Source organism: Hibiscus syriacus, unplaced genomic scaffold (genome assembly GCF_006381635.1).
Source record: "Hibiscus syriacus cultivar Baekdansim isolate YM2019G1 unplaced genomic scaffold, ASM638163v2 tig00116962_pilon, whole genome shotgun sequence".
NCBI lineage: Eukaryota > Viridiplantae > Streptophyta > Magnoliopsida > Malvales > Malvaceae > Hibiscus > Hibiscus syriacus.
The window spans coordinates 5,587,967-5,606,838 of record NW_024063488.1 but is presented as its reverse complement, the minus strand read 5'-3'; the positions used below and the strand labels follow the sequence as shown (position 1 = coordinate 5,606,838).

General features: G+C 33.1%; 3 protein-coding genes and 1 non-coding gene across 4 annotated transcripts; 2 read left to right on the top strand and 2 right to left on the bottom strand.

Annotated features, from left to right (window-relative positions):
* The first annotated feature begins 1,443 nt into the window (after window positions 1–1,443).
* LOC120190091 lies at window positions 1,444–2,519 on the top strand. The gene is made up of 3 exons (XM_039193220.1): window positions 1,444–1,626; window positions 1,726–1,872; window positions 1,946–2,519. The coding sequence occupies exons 1-3, from the start codon at window positions 1,552–1,554 to the stop codon at window positions 2,198–2,200; spliced, it is 477 nt and encodes a 158-aa protein (XP_039049151.1). The 5' UTR covers window positions 1,444–1,551; the 3' UTR covers window positions 2,201–2,519.
* TRNAE-UUC lies at window positions 2,446–2,517 on the bottom strand. Its single transcript has one exon. It is a non-coding gene; the product is annotated as a tRNA-Glu (tRNA).
* A 5,587-nt stretch (window positions 2,520–8,106) lies between the features above and the next one.
* LOC120190534 (probable WRKY transcription factor 65) lies at window positions 8,107–9,292 on the top strand. The gene is made up of 3 exons (XM_039193603.1): window positions 8,107–8,379; window positions 8,453–8,599; window positions 8,734–9,292. Exons 1-3 carry the CDS (start codon window positions 8,231–8,233, stop codon window positions 9,290–9,292), a joined length of 855 nt encoding a protein of 284 aa, XP_039049534.1. The 5' UTR covers window positions 8,107–8,230.
* A 1,192-nt stretch (window positions 9,293–10,484) lies between these two features.
* LOC120190065 (ras-related protein RABA1c-like) lies at window positions 10,485–13,101 on the bottom strand. The gene is made up of 2 exons (XM_039193191.1): window positions 12,768–13,101; window positions 10,485–11,072 (listed from the first exon to the last, which is right to left on the bottom strand). The coding sequence occupies exons 1-2, from the start codon at window positions 12,986–12,988 to the stop codon at window positions 10,637–10,639; spliced, it is 657 nt and encodes a 218-aa protein (XP_039049122.1). The 5' UTR covers window positions 12,989–13,101; the 3' UTR covers window positions 10,485–10,636.
* Between the last annotated feature and the right edge of the window lie 5,771 nt (window positions 13,102–18,872).

The window sequence follows — 18,872 nt, the reverse complement described above, 5'->3', positions numbered from 1 at the left end:
CACAGGTTTTATCAGCACCCAAAAAGACACCAGAACCAACCACGCATAAAATAGTAATGAACAGGGCATTCCAATTAAATACCATTCCAATTCAGAAACATAAGCATAGGAAAATATCACCACCAGGCTTTGAACATGCTCTGACGATACTAGGTGATTGGTCCGATACTAGATACATTCGACCAATTAGCTTATTATTGAGAGTATTTCTTTTTAATTTGGAATAATTTTATTTTTGATAAAGTCGAGACTCGTGACTGTTGAGTCCACCAATCATTTTTTTATTTTTTTTAAAGAAATGAAAATGATGCAACCTTTCAAACCTGAAAAGCAAGTAGGTGAAATTTGAAAGCCAGAAAAGCTAGAGAGTTGGATATAATTTTAAAAAGTGGAAATGATGAACCCCAGAAGAAGGAAGAACGATAAAGAATAAAACAGATGTGAGAGTGTCAGAGAGAGCATGTGAGGTTGCAAAGCCACAAGCAGGCACAGACAGGCAAAGGCAAGTTAAGGGGATTGCTTGCCGGGGACAAACAAGGAGAAACCAATAAGAATGGCCCGTGAAGCCTCTGCAAATATGCCTCAGCATCACCAAGCCATAGACATATACACAAACATTGTCTGACTCTACCTTTTTTGGCTCTATCGATGGCCTGTGCATGTGATCCCGACTTCACCATCTACTTCCTCATTCATCTGACTCTCAATTCCCATGCAAATATTGCCAACCCAAACGACAATATGACAACCACATTACTCCATTTCATCCATCATTCCAATTTAGCCTTATCGTTTTGGCATTTCTTTTTAGCCTTTAATGGCCCCCTTTTTCCTTATTTTAATCACTAATATCACTCTGTCATCAGGCTTCATGTCCGCCCTTTTCCTGTTTTATTTTATTGCTGTCATTTAACCAATCAAAGAGGAGAAGCATATAACAATCTGTATACCCTTTATTTTAATATCACTGTTAATTAATGATATTTTCCGTCTCTTATTATTTTATATAGTTTCCATAACTGCTTCCGACCTTGTTAGGATGTCACATGATTAAACATGCCTAGTGGTGAATATCTAATTAAGTAGCTCAAAATCATTCCATTATAATAACATAATCCAAGTTAGCAACAAAGAATAATTACACAACTCCACAAATATTCCACTCTAACATTCCAAAAGTAAAGACACACTAACTATAGTCACGAATCATAAAAAATAGCATTGTTGTTAAATTGGATTATAATCAAATATAAGAAACACTAAAGAGAATTTGTTATTGTTAAAAATGGAACATAAGAGCAACCCTAATATGTTATCAAAGCAATCATACAATAGTTGCATCCAAATATCATAAAGCTTTTTTTACCTGCTTAATCATATTATAATAATATTCATATAAGACAAGCAAAGGCATTTATGGATCCCAACTTACCCTTCTCTCCCAATTACTCATCCCTTTCCCATCCTATAAAAGCTAGGCAACTTCATTCAGATCATACTACTACTACTACTACCACTTCACATTTTACACATCCAAAGATAAGTTTCAGAATGGTAACTCAGCTGCAAAGGAGAACATCTCGCAGAAAGCTTCAGTTTCTGCCAACTCTCTACAACTCCAAATCTGTAATACAAATATATATGTAGTCTTAATATTTTGAGATCTTTTAATATTATTCAGAGGAAAAAGAACTTGACCCTTTTTTTGTTTTTTTGTTTTCAAAGGTTAAAAGGAGGTCCATCGTCTTAAATGTTCTTCTCCAGTGTCACAAGCTCAAACTCAAGTTGGAAGAAATACACAGAGAGTACGAAAATCTTGTGGCTATCAGAAACCAATACTTCACTCTATTGAAGCATATACAAATCCCAAAGGTAATCTATGGTTTCAAATATTTAAGCAGTTTTTTTTTCAAGTTCATGTATATAATTCATGGGGTGTTAGCAGGAAGTGAAGGTGGAGAAGGTTGGGGAAGAGTTGATAGTGAAAGTGAGTTGCAACAAAGAAGGGGACAAATTGATCTCAATTCTAGAGGCGTTTGAAGAACTGGGTCTTAACGTTCTTCAAGCTAAAGTTTCTTGCAGTCATTTCTTTGCCATGGAAGCCATTGCTGAGGCTCAAGACCTGCAAACTACCGATATCAAGGATATTACTCAAGCTATCCTTAAGGCCATTGAAAAGCAAGGAGGTGACAATATATAGAAAGATTTTGCGGGGAATACTAATGTTAGATTAAGCAAAAGTTATGATTCATACAGTGTATGATATCTAGAGTCTAGACATGTATGCATCTCCGTATACATGGGGTTTTAAAATGTAGAACGTAATGGTATCTGTGTCTGATTCAGTGTGTATGGTATGCATCTCAGGTAGTAAAAGATTAAAAAATAAAACTTTTAAAAGGTATAAAAGTTGCGGTATGCATCTCGATTAACAAAAGAATTGCTTTCCATTGCCGGGAATTGAACCCGGGTCTCCTGGGTGAAAGCCAGATATCCTAACCACTGGACGACAATGGATACCTGAAATGCTTAACATTTGTTAATATATAATCTATAATATTAGGTTATAAAGTTTTAAGCAACATAGACTTTTCTAGCAATTTGTTATGAGTGATAAAAGTATATGAAAATAAACCATTAAAGCATTGTTATTGAGTGAAATTCACTCATATTTCACACTTTTTACTTTCTTTTACAATCTATATTCCCTTGAAAAACATTTCATCCTCCACCCATTAATTAGTAAAAGGTTAAAAAAAACTGTTCACTTATATATTACTTGTAGTGGCGGAACTAAGTGGGGATGGAATATGCCCCCAAAAAATAAAATAAAATTAGTTTTAGATCCTTAAAATTTTCAAAAAGAATAAATTGACCCCTCGAAATTTTAAAAAATTCATATTAAGCTTTAAATTTTTTGAATATTCTTAATTAAACACTTCTCATAAATTTTAAAAATTCTCATTAAGCCTCACAAATTTTTAAAAACTTTAATTAGACCCCAATTTTTTTGAAAGAAAAAACTGAACTCTTCAAAGTTTTTGAAAATTTTAATTTAAATCTCTCTTTTTTTTAAAAAAAGTTTTAAATTGACCTCCTCAACTCTATCGCCTATTTCCTCCCCTGATTACTTGTAAATCCTCGTACCTTGATGTACATAATTTTTTTATACCACCTTTATGTAAATAAAAGATAGGTAGAACGACCTTTTAGTCTTTCATCTTTACCAATTAGTTAATTTAGTGTTCAATCTTTTATATTTTTGTTAAATTAGCCCAAATGTGATAAAATAAAAATGAGTTGTAAAAAAATGAGTCATTAATCTTACATCAATTGATTTATTCTTATTAAATTATTAGCATCATCTATTTTCTTTTTTATCGCGTCATCTAAAACATTAAAAGTGCTAAAAAATATTATAAGAAAACTCATTTTAGTATTTAAATAAAGTCAAATAATCATTTTTTTCATTTTCTGGGATGTGATAGAAAATCACAAATAATTAACGTCATTTTAATAACACCGTTATTGTTATGTTATATTTAGGTTAATTTAAGGAAAAATAAAGTAAACAATCAAAAGAGATATAATAAAATTTTAGTACTTAAAATAACTAAACTAGAAAAATGGATGTCTAAACACCATTCTACCTAAAATATAAGGAATTGGAAATATGCTCGTAAAAGAAAAAAAAATAACTATTAATTAATTTAGTAAGACGAGATATTATATCTCTTAAATAATATTTAAGAATTAAATATTGGTGTTATAAATAAAACAAATTGAGATAAGAGATTTTTCTCGTAATGAATCTTAATAATTTTTTAATATAGATTAATTAATTAATTAATTAATTGAATAAAAAAAAATTATGTTATAAAATAATAAGGGTAAACTACATATTTGATCACTTTAGTTTGAGTTTTATAAATCTATGGTCATTGGATTCAAAAAAACATATGTTTTGGTCATTTACGTTATCGTTTTATTAAAATTTGGTCACTGATACAATATCTTTTTGTTTTCCAACGAAAAGCTTTCCCAAAAGCTAAATGTGTTACCAGTGGTTTAGAGAGGAAGTAGGGGAAGCGGCGGAGAAGGTAGGTTTGGGGAAGAAAACATATGAAAAAAGGGGTTAAATTATATTTTATCCTCGAACTATTTTGGATTTACAAAAAAACCCATAATTAGTAATTTATCTAAAGTTCAAGGGTTAAAATAAAAATTAAAACTTTTTACTAACGTGTCATGTCATCCAACTCACGACAACTAACGTCTTGGTGACCAATTCTTGATAAAATTATAATGTAAATGACCAAAACTTATGGTTTTTGAATCCAGGGACCATAGGTTTATAAATCTCAAACAAAAGTGATCAAATGTGTAGGTTACCCAAATAATAATACAGAAAATCAATACTAAAATATATTTTTAACAGCAAATTTATTTTTAAAAAAAATATTGGCAAACAAATGGGCTGAAATGATGTTTTGGACTTGGGCAACTTCCGACCCATTAAAAACACTCGATTTATGCAAGGCTCAGTAATTCAATATTTTTGTCATACAAGGAACACTAATTCAACTAAATCGAATTATAAAAACAATCTGGATGTAACACGACAATTAAACAAAAATGTCATCCATAAACAAATATGAAACTTTCCAATTCCGTGGAAAATTAAACTATTGTAAACGTTGAAGAATCTGGTGTGATTCAACTAAGATTATTGATATAATTTTTCGAATAGTTCAGAGAAATTATAACGAAATATCTGTTCAGAATCTTTCTTTATTATTAAAAATACATACGAAACTTTTTAACTATCGAAATCATTTGATAAGTTCATATCATTAAAATAACTGAATTAAACGATCTAAAAATTGTCTCTTTTTTTTCTCTTACAAGTCTAAAGTTTTATATGTTAAGTGAAAAGAAAAGTCTATATTAGATATTTTGTAAACTCGTTGACTATCCAATTATTTAAACATTGATTAACGTGATTAAGAAGATGATAAAATTGTTCCAATTTTTTAAAACATTTCATTACGTCTCTCTCTATATTTATATTATCTTTGAGGGTTTGGTGCACTTCTTAAATGGTTATGGGGTCCATCTATAGTTATTATGTATCAATTACTTGCACTTATTCCTATGGATAAAACTTAAAACAACGAAGCTATTAGAGTTAGAGTAGTTCCCACCGGGCAAAAATGGAGTTTCAATTAACCAAAGTTGCATGGACTTTAAATTTAGATGTGCCCCTCAGTTCAAACACTATGTCATTAACGGACACAAAAAATATATATATTTCTTATTAGGATGATTTTACCAAATAAACTCATGATGTTGAGATCCCATATTATTTTGCCAAATTCATGATTAATTTGGAAGTAATTAAGCAGGGTTTATCCACGTCGATTGGATTAACTTTTGGATCCCATATTACATGGATCTGAACAATTAAGCATGTGGACTACATTCCATTGGATGTTGAGATCCCACTGACGATTTTATGAAATATAAAGCACTTTCTTTTCCTTCCAGTTAGGAGTGATTTCCAAGAGATAATAAATGTAAATAAGAAGGCACGGGGAAGTTTCTGTTCCTTAATTTAAATCCATACATGTTGCTAAAAAGCAGGTTTATTTATTGAAGGCTGGATCGAGGGGTGGCAAGGGTGATGCCGTAGGCATGGGAAGTCAGAGATGGCAAGATTTTTAAAATGCTCGTAATTAATAACACTCATTCAATGCTTATGATAAAAAATACCTTTATACTTGATATGAATTCTGAATAAGAAAAAAGGAATCACAATCACGTTGCTTTCACGCATCCATGAACTCTACAATGATTATTTCTCCCTCAATTACTGAATCAGTCAACGATATTAATTGTAGGATTTCAAAAATGTATTAGTTTGTAATACAACCATAAAACACTGAAACATGATCGTATATGTTGTAAATTCCCATGATTTCCCCCCAACAGAGAAGAAAAAATGTTTAAATATTATATTTGCATGACATATATCCTCTTCATAATCAAACAAAACATGGACGATCAAATCATTAAATGTATTCTTTTATCCATTAGCTTGTAATCACAGACAAACTGCGTTTGATGTGAGTTAGAAAAGTGAAATCTTTCTTGAAAATTTTGGTTTTAATTCGAATGTAGTGATAGCTCAGCTGGGGGGTCTCTTTAATTATTAAGTGAGAAGGCATTAGTGTTTTTAGTTTATTAGGAGCGACGGTGTTAACAAGGTGTTGTTGATGTAAAGAACTAAGACGAGCCCAAGGTTGATAAAAGTCTCCACCCATATTAAAACATTTATATTTATTTATTCTTTAATTATCGTGTTTATTATAATTGATTAATATAATTACATAACTATAAATCTGTAATTAATTAAGCAAATGGATAACTTTTGATTTCCTCGATTGTTACGAAAACACCACGTGAGACTTGACAAAAGTGTGTGTGTTTTTTCTTCTGATTTTTTGTGGGTTTGATTTTGAAAAGATCGAAGGTACGTAGATGGTTTCTTTAGTTAATAGATGCCAAAATAACTAATAGAATATATACCAATTTTAGTTTACTTTTGATTTAAAAAACAGGCAAAGGAGATAAAAAGGAAAAGGCGTTCTCAAAAGTTCAATTTTTAACCTAACTAATCAACCAGAGGCCATACCTGCGTCACTTTTCTCTTCTCCTTAATTGGAATACATATTACCCTAATTAAATAATTATACTTTTGCATTTCAAGCATATGAGTATATGTAGCCAAAACTCTTTTTCTTTTTCAGAAAAAACAACTTATTTTATTAAGAAAAAAATATCTAAATTATAACGAGGACTCACAATAAGAATCATAAACTAAACCTCATAATCAATATATTCTTCTATAAACATTAAGACAAAAAAAACGAAACAACTTAAGATCGTATATAAACCATACAATGTGAATGTGAAAACCCCATTAAAAAAAACTCGAACAATAGGAAGCTACGAATAGATCTGATTGCTACGGCAAATGAACCACAACAGGGGAATAAACTATTGAAAGACCACCGATAAACACAAATCAGATCCAAGCATCGTGAGAAAAACATCTACGAACGTAGGTTATGTATCCAATCTAGTTCAATGGTTCAAAACATGAAAGATAAGTGGGATAACAGATGAGTGACATCTTAATCAGTTGTGACGACATCGAATCTAACCCTGAGAAAAAATAAACGACAAAGACGACCAAAAAACCGAAAAATAAAATTGAAAATGTGCGTAAAGGCAAAGAAAATTTTTCATGAAGACAGAAAAAATTGTGACATAAAAGCAGAATTATTAAAAATAAAAACAAAAAAACAAATTAAAAGTAAAAACAAAAACCGACGAAGACAACCAACATCAAAACTTACATCGCGTCCTAGTAACAAAAAATTAAAAAGAAAATTAACAAGCAATTGATTCATTTTATATGTATCCAAAACTATTAATAATGGGTAGTTCATAGCTAATTTTGGAAGAAAAATATATTGCATATTAAGCTCCAACAGCCCAAGTTAAATGTAGTTAAGAAACATTAGTTCAAAAAATTGTTAGCCGAGAAATACTTTTAATGATCAATAGATTTATTATTCTAATAGTTAAATGGCATTGACACTTATTTTTTGTTGTCTATACTATAATTCGTTACTCATTTTCTTATTATTAATAATATTATCAATTAAATCGTAATTAGCCACGCTAAAATCGATTGGCTTATAAATACCCAAAACATTTATTAATTTAAATTTAAATAAAATATTAAAAATATTAAATAAATTATAATATAATAAAATTACTCGAATTAGATACAGTATACATAAGAAATAACGGAGATCCATTCCAAGCCACGGTCTATCCTAAACAAAAGCAGCCAGAGTAGTTACATTGTATCAATTACATAAACAAAAGGCGATAAATAGTGGGAAAACTCCAAACAGATGTAATAAAGATATAAAATAATATATTAAAAAGCGTGTCATATTCATGTCGTATTTTAATAAAAGCTAGGATTTATATCAACAATTTGCTTTGCACGTCCTCTATAAACTAATGCCCAAACCCAATCTGTCAACTTGCCGCCCCCTTCTCTCCCCCCATTTTTAAAAGAGCCACCCTCTCTGTTTCTTCTTCTTCGCCTAACAACCACTCTCTGGGATTAATCAACGCTCAATCATCAGTCATGGACGGTGGTGATAGTAGTTTCAACAAAGCTTGTAACCCTTATGTTACTGAACAAGAATTTGAAGATAACAACGTTTCATCAGAAACCGGCGTCGATTCTCCTCCTTCTGCCACGCTCAACGACATCAAACACTCGCATAAAAAAGGGTAAACTTCTGTTACGTACGTTGTTTGCATGTTTTAATTTTTTTGTTTTGACGTGATGGGGTTTTTATTACAGTAGAAGATCCATACAGAAAAGAGTACTGTCAGTGCCGATCAAGGACGTTGAAGGTTCCCGCTATAAAGGTGAGAGTGCTCCACCGTCCGATTCTTGGGCTTGGCGAAAGTACGGCCAGAAACCCATCAAAGGCTCTCCTTATCCCAGGTAAAGGCGAAGTAACTAGCAGTTAAAATTAACTAACGTTTCTCTGCATCGAAGGAAATAAATTTCAAAATTTAGGGTTCTAAAATTACCAACCCTTGATTATGGTTTCTGTTTTTTGATCTTACGGCCGGCAGAGGATATTATCGTTGTAGTAGCTCGAAAGGATGTCCGGCGAGGAAACAAGTTGAGAGGAGTCGTGTGGACCCTAAAATGTTAGTGATCACCTATTCCTGCGAACACAATCACCCTTGGCCCGCTTCTAGAAACAACAGCGCCGCCGCTAAACAAGCTGCTGCTGCTGCCGCGTCAGCGGCGGTGGCTGTAGAGGAGACACCAACTACTACTAAAACCGCTGTAAAGTCCGAGCCATCTACGTCGCAACATGATACGGAACAGGAATCAGGGACGGAAGAGAGGTTCGCTGATTTGACGGACGACTCCATTCTTACAACAGGGGATGAATTTGCTTGGTTTGGGGAAATGGAAACGACCTCTTCGACGGTTTTGGAGAGCCCGCTGTTCACGGAAAGGGATAACTGCGATGCCGACGTGGCGATGATTTTCCCAATGAAGGAAGAGGACGAGTCGTTATTCGCCGATCTCGGCGAGTTGCCCGAGTGCTCGTTTGTGTCCAGCCGAATGTGGGACCACAGGTCGGGATCTACAGACACGTGGATTATTAACAATTTGTAATTGGCGGAGGATTCCTTGGTTTCAACGTCGTGCGGTGCGTATCGTCATCTATATAGGAAATACAAAACGGAGACGACAGGGAAAAAAAACGAAATTTCATTTTTCAGAAAAACTCTTACATTTATTACCCCTTTTAGAATTTCTTTGGATATATCTTTTTTCCTTTCACAATTTAATTTGGCTTTGATTTCGGTGTGGTATATGAATAATAGTCCCGAAATTCCAAATTACGTCGTCATATTGTTGTGGCTTACCAATATTTGCCGTTGCCGTCCGTTTAAGCTCTAAGGGACTCGATTGAATAGAAACAAAACTATCTGGATTCGCAGCAGCATCTCTTTATTCTCAAATATCCAGCCTATCTTTCTTCTTAAGAAAACAAATAATGGCAGTTAGCCGTTTTAGACTTTGTTATTTTCATATTTTCTTCCTCACCTCTTCCTTTTCACACCTTGTCAAATGGAGTAATAAAAAAAGGTTAATCGGATCTCGAGGCATATAAACCTATAACCACTTTTGACCGAGTTTCTCTTGGAAATTCCATATTTGAGCGAGTTTTAGAAGTTGGGACTTTACAAAAACTTTGACTTTTACGATATGCTGTGGCCTGGAAAAGTTTGTTCATCATCTGAAAAATATTTTCTTATCATTCTTTCAAACCTCAACTTTTTTATTTTATTTTAGATTAAGCTAACCTTTGCTTGTATCTTAAGCTTCTTCCCCTGCTAAACCCGAGCCAAAGAAATTTGCAATATTATAATTCCTGTTATTATTCAATTATGATAATAGTATAGGAGGGGTTGAAGAGGGGCCCAAGTTGATGTTTAATTAAAGATCAAACGTTTAAATTGTTTTTAATTGGTTAACAATTGAAATTAAGCCAAATTTAATATAAAAGTTCTTTTAATTATGTAATTTGAAATGTATTAGTAATAGATTTTGCAACTAAACATATTATAGAGGAGGGGTAACGTCAGCAATGAGCTATGATGATGTATATAAAAGTTTTACTATTTTTAATAAATTTCTTCCCATCCGTTCCATTACTGCGCACATAAAATACGACAAATGCCAGCATAAGATGGCTTATCATAAAAGGGTTAGCCATTAATTAATTAATGTGTGTGCCAATCTACAACGCTCAGCAATTGCATATGCTGGCGTTTTTCTTCATAAGTAGTATGGACTAAAATTAACAGCCATTAGAAAAACTTTTTAATGTAAAAATAAATCAATTCCGGTCCACTGTAGGTACCATTTTTTAGAAAAATTTTACAAAACCCAAGGTTTTACAAAGAAATCCCATCGCTTGCATCATATATTGCAGATTCTAATGTTACATCCTTAGCTTGAGCAGCAACCCCCTTTCTTCATTGCAGACACATCTTTACCAACGTCGATTCTCTCCCCCTTGGAAGGGACACCTGAAGCAGCCCCTTCATCACTGGTCTCCATCGCCTTCTTGCTTACGATATGGTAAATCTGCGTAAGAACTTCTGCAAACGCGTTCTCCACATTAGTAGCTTCCAGGGCTGAAGTTTCCATGAAGTAGAGGGACTCTTTCTCCGAGAAGGATTTCCCGTCCTCGGTTGGCACAGCCACAAGGTGTCGAAGATCTGATTTGTTGCCAATGAGCATGACCACGATGTTGGGATCGGTGTGATCCCTCAACTCTCTTAACCACCTCTCGACATTTTCAAATGTGGAGTGTCGGGTAACATCGTACGCAAGTAGCGCACCAACTGCTCCTCGGTAATAGGCACTTGTGATGGCACGATACCTAACAGTGTGAGCAGAGGAGTTCAGAAAATAATACAAAAGAAGCAGAATAGCATGGGGCAGATGGATTCTACAAGATGTCAGAAATCTGGAATTAGAACAAATTTATCCGAAACTCTCATCTGAGTGCAAAAGTACTGGACTTTAAATGCAAGAACTATCCAGCCATTTAACCTCATCAACCCTGATTAACACTATACCCATTTCCCCTAGAAATCAAGGGTTCATTCATGCATCTCTTCATTCTGAGATAAAAACTACAGTAGAGCAGCTGATGTGAAAGCAATTTCATCAATCTTTATCTGAATCCAAACTATACAGAGATTACATATATCGGCACAAAAATTGCTAAATCGGATGTTTTTATTTTTCCTCTGGGCTTATTATCAAGTTTACCTAACCCAGTCTTCCTGCTATTCCAAGGATGAAGTGAGAACCTTACGTTTTCATTTTCAAAGAAATGAATGAGGAGTTTGCTCAGGCCCTAGGATCCAAGTGACTTTTCATATGGGAAATGTTTGATTTTCATAAACTAAAATTAACAACACACTGTCAAATCAATATTGTTCAACAAAGTATCTCACCCAGATTATAATAGTTAGGTGCTCAACTACAACATTACTCGACTAAAAAAAGCTAGAAGCCCCTTAAACTCGAGTGGTAAAAAATAGTAATTTCCACATTGCAAAAGAAATCATATGAAACAGAAGTTACAGCTTCCAAATCACAAAGAACAAAAGAAAAAAACAATTTACTAAAGCACTAATCCTTGCCTGCAACATCCTGGATACTAATACGAACAATGACTTAAAGGTCCCTCTAAACAACTGACATCTATTTAGTTTTCAAGCCATTACTTCCATCACCAATTAAACAAAAACTAGTTACAATTCCCTGTCACAACTTGAACACCAAACAAGATTTTATGCTAAACTAGATTAGCAGGTTCCCTACACTCATGAAACAAGCAATCATCAGTTCTTTATTACTACAAAATGGGGAAGCAGGCAAGTAACAAAGAAAAACCGGCATTATCATCAAGCCGGATACAGTTGTCAGTTTCTCTAAACCCAACTTATTGCAGAACTCTGACGAGCTAACTAGATTATTATACTGCAATTTTAGCCCTGTGATAAAGTTGAACCATGTATTGTATCGAGTAGGAAGCAAACATATTACTGCAAAGCATGATCACTTCGCTTCTGGCTCATTGTCAAAGCCATTAATAACAATTATAAAATACTAACAGCTCATATAAAAAGATCACGATATGAAGATAATTCTAGATCTGCTGATCCAATCTCAAATCTATGTTCGATCTATTTGCAAACCAAGCACATTAGCATTAGGAAAACAAACTAAATCTAACAACAGATTAGTAAAATAAAAGCAACCACAATACCATTTAAACACAGGCTGCTCACAGATCAAGATAAGCTAGAGCAAGAACTTCCTTTTTTCTACTGCAAAGCTAAAAGGAAATTTGCTGAATCCAATTTCAGATCGAATCAAACTCCAGCAGAATCACCTTAAAAAAATGTCTAGCAGTATCGAAGTTGCTTTCTTTCCCCAGGCAGACAGCCAAGGGAACAAAAATCCGTTTCTATATTTGCTAACCTTTATTCGCAAATCAGCAGAGAGCTAAGCATATTCAGTCCAAAAATAAATAAAGACAAGGAAATAGGAAAAGTGAGACCTTTCTTGACCAGCAGTGTCCCAAATCTGAGCCTTGATGACCTTACCATCAACATTCAAGCTACGAGTAGCGAACTCAACACCAATAGTGGACTTGGACTCGAGGCTAAACTCGTTCCTGGTGAACCTAGAGAGCAGATTAGACTTCCCTACTCCTGAATCACCGATCAGCACCACCTTGAAAAGGTAGTCATAGTCATCCTCTGCCCTGTAACCAGCCATCTTTCACTCCTCAAAACTCACTGCTATAACTATTTCCCCTCCTTCACTTTCCCTTTTACTTAGTTTCGAGTGAATATGAGAGAGAAAGAGTGTGTGAAGGAGGGTTTCGTTCCAACTTTAAGATCTCCCCTAGAAAAAAAATATATAAAATATATACTTTTTCCCTTTCCATTCGGGTTAGAATTTGGAGGTGTAAAAGACCACTCGCTGTGTGTGTGGAGTTGACTCCCGAGTGGAAATTGGAGACTGAATTGATCATCTTGGTCTTTAACTTTTAACATAAATTTATTAAAAATGTGTGCAATAATGTGTTTTTAGGTGTTAAAATGAAAGAATGTTCTACAGTGTTTTTTAGATGGGTTAAAAGTATTTACAGCACACAATTTGTTGCTGGTTTTGGTCCTTCTATCTAGAGAAAATGGAACCTTCAAGTTGAAGGTTTTTAAAGTGACTTGAATGCTGATGTTGAGATCTTTGTTGTGTTTTTAGTTTGTGCATAAATGGGGTTGGTTGTTGGTTATTGAAAAAGAAATGGATGTTGAGGTTTAAGAACACGAGTCTTGCTGTTTGGTTACCCAGTTAAGTGTACTCTGCTTTTCGATCTATGTTCTTGATCTTTGTTATCATCAAATATACCATCTTTATTATTAAACAATTAAAGTATATACATAGCTCTTATTTGGAGTAATTGGAGGAGCAAATGACAGCTAAAATTTGAAGGGTCTAAGCAATGAACCTTTATGAGCATGGGCACTCTACAACAAGTAATCACCCATCATATTCACTGTTGGAACAACTTTGATCTTTCTTTTAGAAAACCACCATACCTTTTCTCTCTCTTTATTACACGCAGTGACACTTACTAAAGTACTACATAAATAATTAATGTTTTCTGAATTCAAAAATAATAATAAAAACTTAAATGGGTAGGTCAGGACTAAATACTGGGTGGACATCTAAATCAAGCCTGGCCCGTAACCTTGTTTTATAAACTAGAGTTTCGCTAAACTCATCCCATGCAAAATTGCAACCGGATGAGTACCATGCCTCAGAAAAACAGATTTGCTTAACAGATGGGAACTCAGAAAGTGGGAGAAAATGGTTTTCCCAAGTCTAAGTTGTGTTTTTCTTTGGACAGGGACAGTGTTCAGTGTCCCTACTTAAAAAGATTCACCGAGTTCAGCATCCAATAAGTTGCCATGCAAAGGGCCTACCGCTTCCCACTTTCAACCTGTAAGGTCCTGCACAAAAAAGATTGTTTTTGGTAAAACGTACACAAGAGCTCCAAAATTTCAGAAGAAAACAATGGAACTCATTTAACTGCACACATTTTTTAATTTCTTTTGGTCTTTAGCTTTGCAACTCTAGAATCTTCCTATGTCAGCCCTGCAGTGTGAGCAGAATTAATTTTCTGTGTCAAAATCTGCAGGCCATGCTCCTGAACATAATGATCATGTTAATAAATTCAACAGGATGATTTGAATCTTATATAGGAACATAAGTATCTTGTTGTTCTCTTTGTGAAGCTTATTTTTGTGCTCAGTTGTGTTTTCCCATCAATGTCAAGCTTTGAAGTCTTTTCATCTTCACCTTCTAATTTGCCTCTCCCATCTCCTGTTAAGGTTCAAGTGGTTCCTAAACATGTATCCGACCGCCTTCTCAAGAAGTTTCCTGATGTGTCTGAATTCAACTTCGATTATTCAAGGAGTGAAATTTGGTCTCCTCCGATTCAAAGAAGTGTCATTTTAAGCTACCCTGGTAGAATATTCACTGAACAAGAAATGCTCCGAAGGCTCCAAAGAGTAATGGACCGACATCGTCGTAGGAGATATAATATTTGTTTCAGTGCATGACACTATATTTTCCCAATGTGTATGATTGGATTCATTTCTGTTTTCATTATTCATGTCAAGAAGTGGAACTTAAATCCTGTTGAGGATTGACGATAGATGTTTTGAACAATTTTTTTTCGCAGACATGTTGCTGCCCTTGAAGGAAAATATTGGAAATGTGAAGACTTGTTACTGTCCTCATTGCAGAGACAAAAGAAAGTAACAAGATTCTCATGGGCTTAATGGGGTTTTAATATATATTTTTTAAAAATAATAAAAATGGTTTATTCATCATTCCCACTTATCGAGCCTGGGTTCTAATGGGCTTGAGTAGGAATTACAATTTTTTTAGCTATAATGCATTGCCAATGAACATTCTATCTATGCCATACTCGTTTTATATTTTGTAATGTATTTTAATTATTTTTTTATGTCAACAATTCCATTTAAAATAAAAATAATAATTTTTAATCCATTTCATTTTAAGTTTAACTAATATTTTTAAAGAGGTTGATCAACACATTTACTTGTGCATTCCCATGCATGAATTACGTGCTCACTTCTATAGAGAAAGAGAGAGGGTAAAGAATATCAACTGATTTAAAATTTGAATTCTTTATATATAATTATTCTCTGAGTAGGCCTATGTATATAATATGTTTTGGAAAGTCAAATGGAGATGTTTATAATAGCAATATCTGAAAGCACAAGGTTATGTCTCTGACTCTGATGTTTGAAACTTTGTGAGACAACAACGCCCATGCATCGGTTCTTCTTGTTGCTCGCCAGACACCTGAGCTGTTGACATGGGTGAGCCCCCCCATTTTCTACACCCTATGCCCCGCCAAAACATCTTCCCTCTAATGTTGAAACGTTTCTTTTAATTTAGTGTAATGCCGACAGTTTAATTCGATAACACGATTTTTGGGTGGTTTTGCTTCAATTCCCTCCTTGTGTCGGCAATTCAGGACCATGTTTCTACTTTTTGTTTTCCCAAACATGGTTCAAGTCAACAATGTCCACCAATTTGTTTGCATTCATCGAAACGGACTGTCACTTTGTCAAGTATGAACATGGTAAGTGAGACCAACTCAAATATGAGCCATGGTTTTCACCATCTTTCTTAAAAAAAAATTATTCATTTTTTTACTAAGAAATAGATTGAAGGGGTGCTGAGAATGCAATAGTAACCCTACAAGTTTTAAATCTTCGTATAATTTGTGTATTTTTTGTTATGATATAATTTTTATCTCTTGAAACTTTGTAATCTCGTATATTTAAATTTATAATCTTTCTAAGTTTGCACTCATGATATAAAATCATATGTTCGTCCATGTTTTTACTCGAATAAAAGTTTAAACAAATTATAATGTTCTTTTTGTATATATTAGTGGTTTGTAATGTTAAGTAGTCTCACGTTATTAAGACATGCATATTCCTATAAATGAACCGAATGTTTAATGAACCGTTCGTAAACTGTTCGGCGGGAAGTTCATTTTTGTTCGTTTATTTATTAAACGAATGAATATGAACAAGATTTTGTGTTCGTTTAATTAAATGAACAAACACGAACAGATGGCTCGTTCGTTCATTTACATTCATGAATGTTCGATAATATGTTCGTTATTTACGTTTATGTGCGTTCATTTATGTTTAGCTCAATATCTCTAGACCCATTTTAAATATTAAAGCTCAATAAATTTTAATTTGATACCCATAAATATTTTAAAATTCAATTAATTTTAAATACAAATAAAAAATCCCCAAACAAGCAATTAAATAAGATATAATCCTAAAATTGTTAGGAAAGAAAAAAAATATTTTCATTTATGTTTGTTTACGTTCATTTACGTTCGTTTATTGTGTTCGTTTACGTTCGTTCGTTTGTGTTCATTTACGTTCGTTTATATTCATTTACATCCATTCATTTATGTTCATTTACATCCATTCATTTATGTTCGTTCATTTATGTTCATTTATCATTTAAACGAACGAACATGAACGAACACGAACAAGTTACATTCCTTAACGAACGAACACGAACAAGAAATTTTTTGTTCATTTATGTTCGTGTTCGTTCATTTGTTTGGTTAAAGTTAAACGAACGAATATAAACATACATCGTTCGGTTCGTTTACAGGCTTATACATACACTAAAGATAGTAGTTTGTAATATTGAATAATTTCGTATTATTAAATTATATGCAAATTAAGAGTCTATATATGTTGTTGTTGTTGGATGATAAGTTTTTTTAGTCTCCATGATTAGTCCATATAATGTATTATATTGCAAAGTGCTTCACGCCTTTAGCAGCATTTGGTTAAGCATTGTACCATGAACCCAAGATTTGTTTATAATTAATTTACGGTTGAAGAAACTAAAAAAAAGCTTTATTTAAATGATGGGTTGCCCTCCCATGGAGGGCTCTTTGTTGACTTTCTTAATACAAAACAAAACCGTCTTTAAAAGCCCAACGAGAGCCGCGAGGATAGGATAATAGAGAAGCAATTATTAAAAAAATATGTAACAAAAGAAATCCACTAGAGACTATCCATGCAATGCACTTCGTTTCCTCCATGTGTTATCAAATACCAACTAACCTTATTTAATTAATGGGTGGGAAAATAATCGTTTGAATTAGATAATTGTGTAAAAATGGAAGCCATGAACGAATGATAATGAAGTGTTTTAGTTGCTAAGGATTAAGGAAGGTGACGATGATGTAATGGTAGTTAAGGCTTCGTCAAGTCACATGTTATTCCTTTGACTTTTTGCTTTTGTTGGTAATTTCATAATTGTTGTTTGGAGCCTCCGATAAATTAATGCCAGTGTCAACTATCAAATATTAATTATAGTACCGTAATGTTCATGGTTTCCCAGTATGCTACAGGAACCCAGTTACACTATAAGCTCCACAATTGGATAATGAATCCATTTATATCATTTGCTTCAAAGTTTCATCATAAATAAATAACTTTTTTATATTTTTTCTTTTAAAACTAATTGGTAATCCCTATTTGTCAGGTACATGTAGGGATGGACATGAGACCCGAATTTGACGGGTTCCGATCCGATCATACCCGATCGGGTTGGTTTTTTTTAGAAAATTAGGTTCGGGTCGTTCGGATTTTTTAAAAGGTGATATTTGGGTCGGGTCAAATTTGAGTTTAGGGTGAAAAATATCCAACCCGACCCGACCCAAAAAAAATAATTTTACCCTATATATTTAAGAATAATTATAATAATATCTCTCTATATTATTTTTTTTCAATTAAATCATTATTTTTATTGAATAAAAATAATATTTTTATTATTATTTCAGGTCGGGTTGAGTTCAGATTTTATCTCAAAAAGTTGGGTTCGGGTCGGGTTCTTGTATATATGTTTCGGATCGGATCGGATGAATGATGTAAAATTTTTGGGTCGGGTGGGGTTGACCGAAACCCGACCCATGACGATCCCTAGATACAGGCCGGCCTTTTCTCTTTTAATTTTTTTAATTTAAAATTAATAATAATTGCTTTAGTCGCCAGATATGTGCTAATATAAGTTTTTTTTTTGTTTAAAAATGAAAACTAATAATAAATAAAGTCAGCAACGTTAATATTATGTATATCATGCCAAACAAACAGTTTATGCACTTGGTGAAAAGTTGGCAGGGATCATATATATTTTAATATTAATAATGATGGTTAATTTTATTGAATAAAAATACAATAAAATTATAATTAGAGTCTACAAAATTATAATAAATTAAATTATATTAGTTGATAATTTTTCTTAAACTCATAAAATAACATGAATTAATCAATAAAGAATAAAATATGATCATTCAAAAAAATATAATCATTTAAATAATTTAAAAAATATTAGATATAAATGAACACTACAATCGACAGAAAAAGATAGATATCAACTCTTGCAAGCTGCAAATGCATATGGCAATATGACACATTGACGAATTTATATTTATCATAATTCAATTGCAATCTAGCTTGGGTGATTACGAACGTTTATCAATAAAATAGAACTAATCCGAGAGTACAAAGAA

Bases quoted from the DNA above. Each gene is read 5' to 3' on its own strand.
- LOC120190534 (XM_039193603.1), top strand. From the start codon at position 8,231: ATGGACGGTGGTGATAGTAGTTTCAACAAAGCTTGTAACCCTTATGTT. The intron at 8,380-8,452 runs GTAAACTTCTGT...TTTTTATTACAG, and splicing joins AAACACTCGCATAAAAAAGG to TAGAAGATCCATACAGAAAA. The intron at 8,600-8,733 runs GTAAAGGCGAAG...TACGGCCGGCAG, and splicing joins AAAGGCTCTCCTTATCCCAG to AGGATATTATCGTTGTAGTA.
- LOC120190065 (XM_039193191.1), bottom strand. From the start codon at position 12,988: ATGGCTGGTTACAGGGCAGAGGATGACTATGACTACCTTTTCAAGGTG. The intron at 11,073-12,767 runs GTCTCACTTTTC...TCACACTGTTAG, and splicing joins GACACTGCTGGTCAAGAAAG to GTATCGTGCCATCACAAGTG.
- LOC120190091 (XM_039193220.1), top strand. From the start codon at position 1,552: ATGGTAACTCAGCTGCAAAGGAGAACATCTCGCAGAAAGCTTCAGTTT. The intron at 1,627-1,725 runs GTAATACAAATA...TTGTTTTCAAAG, and splicing joins CTCTCTACAACTCCAAATCT to GTTAAAAGGAGGTCCATCGT. The intron at 1,873-1,945 runs GTAATCTATGGT...GGGTGTTAGCAG, and splicing joins AGCATATACAAATCCCAAAG to GAAGTGAAGGTGGAGAAGGT.